Here is a 12247-nt window from a genome sequence, read left to right as displayed (position 1 = left end):
TTTCTTATTCATCTGCCATTTGTATTTCTTTGAATGATCTACTTGTGTCCTTTCCCCAACTTTCTCTTTTGGTATTTGTCTTATTCTTATAAAATTTACAATTACTGGGGAATTCCCTGGTGGCACAGTGGTTAAGAATCCGCCTGCCAATACAGGGGACATGGGTTCAAGCCCTGGTCCAGGAAGATCCCACATGCCGCGGAGCAGCTAAGCCCATGTGCCACGACTGCTGAGCCTGCGCTCCAGAACCCTCGAACCACAACTGCTGAGCCCAGGCACCACAACTACTGAAGCCCACGCGCCTAGAGCCGGTGCTCCGCAGCAAGAGAAGCCACCGCAATGAGAAGCCCACACACCACAACGAAGAGTAGTCCCCGCTCGCCTCAACTAGAGGAAAAGCCTGTGTGCAGCAATGAAGAACCAATGCAGCTGAAAAGAAAATAAAGAAATTTAAAAAAAAATTTACAATTACTTATATAATAAGGATATTAGTAGTAATCCTTTGTCATAATATGCTGCAAATATATTTTCTTGTTGGCCATTTTATTCAACATGTTTTTGTTTTTACAAAAAAATTTATTTTTACTTTAAGGTGGTCAAAATTTCAACAGTTTCCTCTAGGCTCTTCTATTATTTAGGAATCTAAACACAAAGCCTTCCTTATTCTGAGATCAGAAGGCCACTCACCTATATCTTATTTCAAGTTTGGTGTTTGGATTTGTCTTTTTGTGTGTGTGTGTGGCTGTGTGGCTTGTGGGATCCCAGTTCCCTGACCAGAGATCAAGCCTGGGCCCTTGACAGTGACAGCACAGAGTCCTAACCACTGGACTGCCTGGGAACTCCCATGTCTTTTTTGTGTTTTTGTTAACGCCTCTCCTTATCTCTGACAACAGAATATATTCCAGATGGATTAAAGCTATAACTCATTGTTTTCCAAGTATTTATAGTTTTTCTGGTACCTTTTATCAAATAATCCTCTTTCCCCAACTAATTTTATTCTATTTTTTTTTGTTGTTTTTTAAAAATTTATTTGTTTTTTTGTTTGTTTGTTTTTTATTTTTGGCTGTGTTGGGTCGTCGTTGCTGTGCATGGGCTTTCTCTAGTTGCGGTGAGTGGGGCTACTGTCTTCGTTGGCAGTGTGCCGGCTTCTCATTCTCATGGCGTCTCTTATGGAGCACAGGCTCTAGGCGCGTGGGCTTCAGTAATTGTGGCATACGGGCTCAGTAGTTGTGGCTTGTGGGCTCTTGAGCACAGGCTCAGTAGTTGTGGCGCACGGGCTTAGTTGCTCCGTGGCGTGTGGGATCTTCCCGGGCCAGGGCTCGAACCCGTATCCCCTGCATTGGCAGGTGGACCTTAACCACTGCGCCACCAGGGAAGACCTCCCCCACTAATTTTAAACTGACAACTTTTTATATGCTAGGAGTTTTTTCTGGATTCTCTGTTTACATTGGCTGGCTGTGATAGTGACAGTGCTATACTGTATTACTTATTGTGGCTTTATACTATGTTAATATTTGGAAATAAAAAATGGCCTTCTGGGGACTTCCTTGGTGGCGCAGTGGTTAAAGAATCCACCTGCCAATGCAGGCAATGCTGGTTCAAGCCCTGGTCTGGGAAGATCCCACATGCTGTGGAGCAACTAAGCCCATGCGCCACAACTACCGAGGCCTGAGTGCCTAGAGCCTGTGCTCCACAACAAGAGAAGCCACTGCAATGAGAAGCCCGTGCACCGCAACGAAGAGTAGCCCCAGCTCGTTGAAACTAGAGAAAGCTGGCACACAGCAACGAAGACCCAACGCAGCCAAAAAAAAAAAAAACAGTGGCCTTCATTTTTCAGAAATTTTATTGCTATCCTCAATATCTTGTTTATTTTTCAGAGATTTTGAAGATTAAATGAACTAGAAATAATTAACATCTTTACAATGTTTGGCCTTTCTGATCATGGATATAGATAGTAGTGTCCCTATTTAGTGAGGTCTTTTATGCCTCCTGGAAGAGTTTTGTGATCTTCAAATAGGTCTGCAAATTTTGAATTGAGGTTATGTTAAGATTGTTACAACTTTGTATTTCTGTGTTTCTCTGTATTTTATATTAAATATATATGTGTATACAATTTCAGGTTTATTTATAGCTCATCTTGTTCCACAAAGAATTTGAAGAAATGTATAGAAAATACAAATGGTAAATGATATAAAGTCAAACCCCCAGAAAATACAAATTAGAATAAAAGGTTACTACATAGTTTGAGAGGAAAAAGATTTATTAGGGTGTGGCCAGCTAAAGTAATGGTAACATGATCCTGTTACTTAGGTCTCACAATGAAAGAAAAAATTCCTTAGTTGAAGCAAAGCTTTTCTAAGCATGTAACTCCAAATGAAATTTCTCCCATGTATACTTTAGTGTAAGCCAAGGGCATAATGCCAAAACAAAACTTGGTGAAAGCAAGTTCTGTAGGGGATAAGACCATGTGACCCAAGTATACCCAGCTTTCTGATGGTCTGGCATAATTCTGGGATAAAGCCTAGAATAGGATGCTGAATTCCACGGAGAGGTCAAGTCAGATAAGGACAGAAAAGTCTCCTTTGGATTTACCAATTAAGGGCCATTGCTGGCTTCAGAGAAGTTCAGTAGAATATTGGGGAACAGAAACCAGACTGGTGAAATGAGGCATGGAAGAGAAGTAAAGGTATAGAAACAGCTAGTGTGGGGTTGAGTGTGGGGGAATACGGAGATGGCAGATGCTAAATTGTCAAGAGGGGTTAAGGGGAGTTTTAAGATAAAAAGATTTGAGCAATATAGAGCTGACAGGCAAGAGGGGGAGGGCTGATCCAGCAGGTTCCCCTAGGATTCAGGCCAGGCTGGTGTAGGAGCATAGGCAGACTTCAGGGGCCTTGACCTCGGGGGCCTTTGCGTTAGAGTCTGGGCCTGTGTATCCTCCCACTCAACCAGTCAGCATGTGTTTTTTTCACAGTGAGAGAATAGTGGTGAGCAAGGGCAGGGTGGTGCTCAAATACCAGTTTCCTCTCTTCCAGCTCCCTCACCCCCATGTACCAGTTTCACTCTGCCTCAGTCTGAGGGAACCTCCTCCTGCCCCATCTTCTACCCATAAGTTGATAGAATGATTTTTTTTTTGCTGTATGCAGGCCTCTCACTGTTGTGGCCTCTCCCTCTGCGGAGCACAGGCTCTGGACGCGCAGGCCCAGCGGCCATGGCTCACGGGCCCAGCCGCTCCACGGCATGTGGGATTTTCCCAGACCGGGGCACGAACCCATGTCCCCCTGCATCGGCAGGTGGACTCTCAACCACTGTGCCACCAGGGCAGCCCCGATAGAATGATTTTTTAAAAAGTGTTCCTAAGCTTCAGTTTTTCACCAAGATGGTAGAGAATACAGGAAGGATCTGGTCTTCAGAGTTCCATTTTTTGTGTGCTACTGCAGCCAAGAGGACTAACCCATTTGCCAAGCTCATTTGGTTGGATTAGGGATTAGAATCTAGGTTTCTTTCTTCTTTTTTTTTTAAGCCGCACCTCGCAGCTTGCGGGATTTTAGTTGCCCCACCAGGGATCGAATCCGGGCCACAGCAGTGAAAGCGCTGAGTCCTAACCACTGGACCGCAAGGAAATTCCCCAGATTTCTTTATTCCTTATTGAATGCCACTGAGTTGAAGGTGATAGCCAAACACATGAGAGAGTTCCTTTAGGCAGTGAAACTGGGGGATCGCGCATGTGGATTTGGGTGGAGACAACTGAAGTAAAAAGGCTAGTGAACGGAATGGCTATGGAGGAGGGAACAGAGCCTTGATGTGCTCAGAGCGGCTGGTGTAGGAGTTCTCAGAGACAAGGGAAGCCAAGGGAGAAGAAAGGCTGATGAAGGAAGAGTATGAGTCTCATGCTGTTATATGCCAAAGAAACTGAGTTTGAGGATGAGGGGGAGGCCTTTGGGTTGGCTGGTATGGTTCCTGGTGAATGGTGCTTGTAGACCAAGCACAGGGACCACAGAGGGCTAGACAGGGCAAGGACAGGTTCTTAAGATAAGAGCAAAGCCATATACATGATCTCATCTATATTTAAAAATACATATCCATAAGAGGAAAAAAACTCAGAAAACAGCACCAAAGTATACTAGGTGATTATCTCTAGGTATAGGAATTGTGAACAACTTAAAAAAAAATTTTATATGTGCTTCATTTTTCAGACTTCTATAAATAGACTAATGTGCTTTAATAATCTGAAAAAGTTGTGTCCAGAAGTTAATGTAAACCGTTTTTAATGGTGTTGGTCCACAAAAAGATTTGACAAAACCTAGAAAGCATGCCTAACTCAAGCAAGGAGAGAGGCAGAGAACATGAGAGACTCCAGAGAAACTGAGTGGAAAGCAGGAGGCACAGCTGAGTCCATAGAGGGAGGAAAGGGATGGATCAGAACCGCTAATGGGGTGACACAGCTAGGAGAGTACAGTCCCCAGGGAGAGAGGAGAGCGACCTGGTCCAGGCTATTAAGTTTGTTACTGATTCATAGACTCCTTTTCCTTGGAGGAAGTAGAAGGATCCACTGCTGGAAGGGATGCACTGCTGGCAGGGATTTCCAAGCAGTGTATGGGCGAGGCTGGTGCTTGCTACTTTGTGTCTGATTTTTCTTTGTGAAAATAGAACCTACTGCTTTAAGACCCTGAATAGATGCTGATGTTCATGGACCTTATGCCGTGTGTTTTTTCACAGTGAGAGAACACTCTTGTCAGCTCAACTCCCTGGCAGCACAGTTGGTTTCAATTTGTACTCCTTTGTACCAGTTCTTTTTCACCTGGTTTATAATTCCGTAACCTCTTTTAGGTTGTACTTGGTTATTAAAAGCAATTTCTAATATTTTAAGTTCTCAAATTCATGGCAGAGACAACATGGATTTTTTTGTGTTCTTCAAATTGTTGTGTGCTACAAAATGTCGCAGAGCTCAGAGATTAAATGTTTTTCCTCCACTGTTTTTTGTTTGTTTGTTTTTTAAAATTTATTTTGGTTGCACCAGGTCTTAGTTTTGGCAGGCAGCCTACTTAGTTGAGGCTCTCAGATTCCTTAGTTGTGGCTCATGGGCTCCTGAGTTGTGGCATGCGAACTCTTAGTTGCAGCATGCATGTGAGATCTAGTTCCCTGACCAGGGACCGAACCCACATCCCCTGCATTGGAAGGCGGATTCTTAACTACTGCGCCACCAGGGAAGTCCCTCTACCGGTTTTATTATTGAGGATATCTAAATAGCCTGGGATTATGTAGTGATTCTGTGGCAGGGCTAGCATTAGCATTTACAGCTTGTGAATTTTTTGTTCTTTGTCCTTTGATACTTTTCCAAGACTGTTTCCAAGGTGGATGGGGCTTTTTCTCTGTTCCTAACTCCAACATTGAAGTTATCATCTTTGCTGGGGTACTAATTTCAGACCTTCATGGCCTGGAAAATGCTTTTTAAAAAAAAATGTGAGGGGCCTCCCTGGTGGCGCAGTGGTTGAGAGTCCGCCTGCCGATGCAGGGGATACGGGTTCGTGCCCCGGTCTGGGAGGATCCCATATGCCGCGGAGCGGCTGGGCCCGTGAGCCATGGCCGCTGGGCCTGCGCATCCGGAGCCTGTGCTCCGCAACGGGAGAGGCCACAACAGTGAGAGGCCCGCATACCACAAAAAGAAAAAAAAAAAAAAAAAATGTGAGAAGAGTAATGGTATAAAGTAGTACATCTCAAACTTTAATATATGACACCACTTAGGGATCTGCTAAATTGCAAATTCTGATTCTGTGGGTCAAGGGTGGAGCCTGAAGTTCTATGTTTCTAACAAGTTCCAAAGTTAAGCCAACGCTGATGGTCCTCAGATCATACTTTGAATAACAGAGGTATAAACTGTGCTGTCCAATACAGTAGCCCTTAACCACATGTGGCTGTTGAGAACTTACAGTGTGACTAGTTCAGATTGAGGTGTACTATAAAATATGTACCAGATTGCAGAGGCTTATGAAGAAAGAATATATAATACCTCAATTTTTTATATTGATTTCATCTTGAAATGATAATATTTTGGACATACTGGGTTAAATAAAATAGATTACTAAAATTAATTTCACCTGTTTCTTTACTTGTTAAATATGGCTACTGGAAATTTTTATTTTTATTTTATTATTTTTTTTAATTTGTTTTTATTTTTGGCTGTGTTGGGTCTTTGTTGCTGCTTACTGGCTTTCTCTAGTTGTGTCGAGAGGGGGCTACTGTCCATTGTGGTGCGTGGGCTTCTCATTGCAGTGGTTTCTCTTGTTGCGGAGCACGGGCTCTAGGCGCGTGGGCTTCAGTAGTTGTGGCACGCGGGCTCAGTAGTTGTGGCTCGCAGGCTCAAGAGTGCAGGTTCAGTAGTTGTGGTGCACGGGCTTAGTTGCTCCACAGCATGTGGGATCTTCCCGGACCAGGGATCAAACGCGTGTCCCCTGCATTGGTAGGCGGATTCTTAACCGCTTGTGCCACCAGGGAAGTCCCTGAAAATTTTTTAATGGTACATATGTCGCTCACTTTTGTGGCTTCCATTATGTTTCTATTGGATAGTACCAGTACAGAACATTCCTGTCCTGAGACAAATCCATCTGAACAGTATTGGTTATATAAAAGTAATTATAGTTAGGATCATGGCTCAAGTAGTCTTTCATGATCAGAAATATAAATAAGATCTTATAAAAATGCTAGCACATTGATGCGCAGACATTTTTTATTTACAGGCAAATTATAAAAAGCACTTCACAAATGTCCCTTGACCCTCATGTTCTGCGGTAACATTTTGTTATATATGTCCTCGCTGGTAATGGAAAAGATAGTAAGAGATCTTTGCATTGAGCGTTGTATCAATAGTATATACTCTTGGTTGTTGAGAATAAGGGACTAATGAAAGCAGGTAATGGCAGAACAAATCAGGACAACCCAACAACTCACAAGGTTTTCCATTAGCCTTGGTTTTCGTTCCATGCAGATGGTGAGGTTTGCTGAATCTGTCCAAATATGTAGGTTGCTTCAAGCCTGGCTTTTGCCCTCAAAGAGCTTTAACAAGCCAACTGGGGAAATGGATCATTTTGAGAAAAATTTTAAGTGCATAGTAGTGTGATTGTTTTATCAGCAGACACATACAGGGAAAAGTAATGGCTAAAAACCAACAAGTCATGAATCTGAATAGGTTATCTGGGGTCAGATACTGAAGGGCCTTGAAAGCCAGAGGGCATTATATGTATCATGCATCTTTCCCTTTTGCAAAAATACGGATACACTTTGTTGAAGAAATCAAGCACTATTCTTTATGAACCAAGTAAATCTTAATTTCCCCTGCTCAGAAAGCATATGTGGGACTTCCCTGGTGGCACAGTGGTTAAGAATCCCCCTGCCAATGCAGGTGACGTGGGTTCGAGCCCTGGTCCAGGAATATCCCACATGCCGCGGAGCAACTAAGCCCGTGCACCGCAACTACTGAAGCCCGCATGCCTAGAGCCCGTGCTCTGCAACAAGAGAAGCCACCGCAATGAGAAGCCCATGCATCGCAATGAAGAGTAGCCTCCACTCGCTGCAACTAGAGAAAGCCCACATGCAGCAGCAAAGACCCAGTGAGGCCAAAAATAAAATAAATAAAATTTAAAAAAGGAAAGAAAGAAAGCATATGTGATTTCCCATTGATAGCCAAATGAGTATAGTCTTAATATTTTGTCATTCAAGACCATCCAATCTATGGCCAGAACCAATACATCTTTCTCCTATCTCTTTCTACCCTTTCCTCTATCCTGTGCTTTTTAAGTCTTTTATTCTTGAACTCTTTTATTCTTTCTCATAACCAATTCCGTCATATATTTTTTCTACGTAGGGACCCCCTCCCCTGCAGAATTTGTGTGTGCACACACACCATGCTGTCTTTAAATATCCTGCCCATCTTGATCTCACACCTGGTTATGTAGGGTTCTCCAAACCTACCACTTTTACCTTGAGCCATTGTACTTATTCTGTCTTTTTTGTTAGACAATAACTCCTAGAATGCAGGACCGGGCCTGCATAGTTTTAGTCTTTGTACTGCTTTACAGGTGGTCCTGACTTAGGGAGCCTTCTCTGACTGCTAGTATGGATGGTGTTAAGGTACTTGAATTGAAGAAACGTGTCTCTAATAGAAGTAGCAAAAGCTTTGTTTGAGATGAGGGCAAGAATACAAAACACTTGAAATTTTAATTTTGAATTAACCTTTTATATATTTGTCAGTTTTCTTAAGTCAGATTATTGATATGAGTTACATAATTGATCAAACTCATTTTATTCTTAGGTATCTGGGTACTCTCAGCACTCACAAGACATTAGAGCCAGAAACTGTGAATCAGAAAAAAACTGATTTTTTTTTCTGTTTTCTATTATGTATTCAGTTAGCATTTATTTTGTTCTTACCAACCTGGGCATAGTGCTCAAGAGTAAAAACTACTTGTTTTCATGGTCTCTGTCCTCAAGGAACTCATGGTTTTATAGATAAGAGAGATACATGAATGTCAAGTTGATGCTATGAGACAGGAGGTAGCGGTGTGTGTAGCTACAAGCAGGACTATTGGAGTCTGGATCCAAGTTCTGATTTTGGCTCCAAAAAGAACTCTGGTGGCTTGTTTTCTAAGGGAGAATTTAGCTAAAAACAGTGAGGTCCTCTGCCAGATGTAAGAAATGTGTAAGATTTAAACCAGTTTTGTGAATAACTCTTTAATAACAAATATCCAGTCAGAGTTGAATCTCATTGTCTTGTGGCTTTTTTTTTTAAATAAATTTATTTCTTTATTTTTGGCTGCGTTGGGTCTTCGTTGCTACGAGCGGGGGCTACTCTTTGTTGTGATGTGCGGGCTTCTTGTTGCAGAGCACAGGCTCTAGAGCGTAGGCTCAGTAGTTGTGGTGCATGGGCTTAGTTGCTCCGCAGAATGTGGGGTCTTCCCAGACCAGGGATCAAATCTTGTGTCCCCTGCATTGGCAGGTGGATTCTTATCCACTGTGCCACCAGGGAAGTCCTCGTGGCAATTTTTAAACCATTTGTTGGTTTGAATCAGAATCCAAACAAGATCCATACACTGTGATGGCTGTATCTCTTAGGCCTCTTTTGTCTATATCAGAGTTTCTCAACCTCTGCACTATTGACGTTTGGGGACCAATAATTCTTTGTTGTGGAGGACTGACCTGTGCGTAGCAGGATGTTTAGTAACATCTCTGGCCTCTGCCAGAGCATCTACTAGATACTGGTAGCACACCTGCCGCAGTAGTGACAACCAGAAATGTGTCCAGGCCTTGCCAGATGTCTCTTGGAGTCATAGTCACCCCAGGTTGAGAACCACTGATCTGTAGGTTCTCCCTCTACCCTTCCCATTTTTTTTTTTCTCCTGGTGATTTATTTGCAGAAGAAACTGGGTAGTTATTCCTGCAGTTTCCTTCAGTCTGAATTTCATCCCTGTAGTGTAATTTAATATCGTCTGTCACCAGTTTCCTGTTAATTGGTAGTTGGATCTAGAGGCTTGATTCGTTTCAGATTTTTTTGTTTTGTTTGACAAGACTGCTTCATAGGTGGGATTCCATTCTTCCATCAGGAGGTAAATATCTGTTGTGTCTTTCTGTAATATTAACAACCACTGGTGCCTAATTCATTCATCAGGGGTCTTTTTTGTTTAAAATGTATATGTTTTCAATTAGGCAAATTTTATTTTATATAATAATCTGTGTTCTCCCTTAATAAAGGAAGGGGAAATGGAAGGTGAGGCGGTTGAAGCCATTGTGGAAGAGTCTGAAACTTTCATTAAAGGAAAGGAGAGAAAGACTTACCAGAGACGCCGGGAAGGGGGCCAAGAAGAGGACGCTTGCCACCTACCCCAGAACCAGACTGATGGGGGTGAGGTGGTCCAGGATGTCAATAGCAGTGTACAGATGGTAATGATGGAACAGCTGGATCCTACCCTTCTTCAGATGAAGACTGAAGTAATGGAGGGTGCAGTTGCTCCAGAAGCAGAGGCTGCTGTAGACGATACCCAGATTATAACCTTGCAGGTTGTAAATATGGAGGAACAGCCTATAAACATAGGAGAGCTTCAGCTTGTGCAAGTACCCGTTCCCGTGACTGTACCTGTTGCTACCACTTCAGTAGAAGAACTTCAGGGGGCTTATGAGAATGAAGTGTCTAAAGAGGGCCTTGCAGAAAGTGAACCCATGATATGTCACACCTTACCTTTGCCTGAAGGGTTTCAAGTGGTAAAAGTGGGGGCCAATGGAGAGGTGGAGACGCTAGAGCAAGGGGAACTTCCACCTCAGGAAGATCCTAGTTGGCAAAAGGACCCAGACTATCAACCACCAGCCAAAAAAACAAAGAAAACCAAAAAGAGCAAACTGCGTTACACGGAGGAGGGCAAAGATGTGGATGTGTCTGTGTACGATTTTGAGGAAGAGCAGCAGGAGGGTCTGCTGTCAGAGGTTAACGCAGAGAAAGTGGTTGGTAACATGAAGCCTCCAAAACCAACAAAAATTAAAAAGAAAGGTAAAATGAGTTTATCCATTATACTCTCATAAAACCTTTTTGGGATAAAGAACATAACACAGTGCCTATGCAGGTTATTTTACATTAAATGGATTTATTTTAAAGATTGTGATGTGGGCGCCAGTCTAAAAGAAGTTTTTCCAGATTGAGTACTTCTTTTTTTTTTTCAGATTGAGTACTTTTTAAGTCCTGAAGAGAAAGAAGTAAATCTATTAGTGGCATGAGATAATTATAACTCAATGTGACTTAGTTGGCTTTAGTTATAAAAGGCTAATGAAATATATCTGTGGAAGTTTAAGATTAGGATTAATCTTAACACTTTGAAACCCTGCAACAAGTAAGTGTTTTATTTTGCACATAGGTGTAAAGAAGACATTCCAGTGTGAGCTTTGCAGTTACACATGTCCACGGCGTTCAAATTTGGATCGGCACATGAAAAGTCACACTGATGAGAGACCACACAAGTGCCATCTCTGTGGCAGGGCATTCAGGACAGTCACCCTTCTGAGGAATCACCTTAACACACACACAGGTGGGTGCTGGTTAAGAATGTTGGGGGCTACAGCATAGCAAAGGTTTAAACTTGGGTTTTAAATACCATCTAAGCTGATTCCAGTGGGAATAAGAATGGGAAGATTTTTTTGTTCTTTTTTATGGTTACCTCTTTGTGATCTTGATTTATTGTAAGCAGATGGACTTAGTTATAGGCAAATGTAAAGAAAGTTTAGTGGAAAATAATCTAAATTTTATAAGGATGGTGATTCAGAAAAAGATTTTCTGTGGTAGTTAACCTATAATATTTCCCAAAGGTATCACCACTGTGTTGCTAAGGTTTTAACAACAATGACAAAAACTAACCCACCTTAAATTCCCAGGCAGTAATTGCCAGGCACTATGAGGAAGAACATTAGAGAGAGAAATGAAATCCTACCTTTGTAAAAACTATAGTTTCTGGTTGTTTTACCTCAAAGAAGATAATTCATAATCCCAGAATGGAAAATTTAAGGCACCATTCCAGCAATTCAAACATTTATTCATTCATGGTCCACACATACTCTAATATTAGCTTCATGTTGGCTGTGGTCATGTTCTGGGGTCACTAAAGAGGAGAGACTATGGGCTAAAGCTCTCTTTAGACTCTCTTCTGGGCTCTTTATACTTCGGTGTTGGCGTTTGGCTGCAAGTGCTAATAGAAACTTCTTTCACCTAGTTCTTCATGCAGAATAGCTTCCTCTATCCAGATTCTCCACCTCATTTTATATGATGATTCTTGTTTTTTATTTGATGTGCTGGTTGTCTGATGAATGTGATCAAGTAGGGCTTGGCCAGTGAGCAGTAGTATGCTGTGCATTAGTATATTTGCTAATGTGACTTGGTCACTTTTCACCAACTACCTAGTTTCTACCCAGACACTTGATAATAATATGTTTTATTTGGTACTTTGAAACCCTAGGGAAAGGGCATATGACTAGATGAAAGCAGCTGGCCCCATTATAGGACTTGCCAGAACGGGAGTGCCTTGATGTGGGCACTGCATGTTATGGTTTAGTCCTCAGCTTTGAAAATAAGAAATTCAGTCTGTCTGGTTATTCAGGAATGATTTGGCAGGACTAATTCATACTAACCAAATCCTCAAAAGAGTCAGATTCATATTAGAAAATCAGTTTATGCCAAGGAATATACCTTTTTATTTTCTAGATGCAGTCGTATTGCATT

At 42.1% G+C, this 12247-nt stretch overlaps 1 protein-coding gene across 3 annotated transcripts in view; it reads left to right on the top strand.

Annotated features, from left to right (window-relative positions):
* The window catches only part of CTCF (CCCTC-binding factor), a 49281-nt gene that overhangs the window by 18985 nt on the left and 18049 nt on the right, over window positions 1–12247 (top strand). For all 3 annotated transcript variants that reach the window (XM_081215784.1, XM_081215782.1, XM_081215783.1), the window contains 2 exons: window positions 9742–10531; window positions 10893–11063. In XM_081215784.1, coding sequence (XP_081071910.1) covers window positions 9751–10531; window positions 10893–11063 — 952 coding nt within the window. In that variant the 5' untranslated portion in view covers window positions 9742–9750. The remainder of the gene's footprint in view (window positions 1–9741; window positions 10532–10892; window positions 11064–12247) is intronic.

Source organism: Mesoplodon bidens, assembly GCF_964165515.1.
Source record: "Mesoplodon bidens genome assembly, chromosome: 18".
Classification (NCBI taxonomy): domain Eukaryota; kingdom Metazoa; phylum Chordata; class Mammalia; order Artiodactyla; family Ziphiidae; genus Mesoplodon; species Mesoplodon bidens.
Note: the sequence above shows the minus strand (reverse complement) of the source record. Positions and strands in the feature narration are given on the sequence as shown.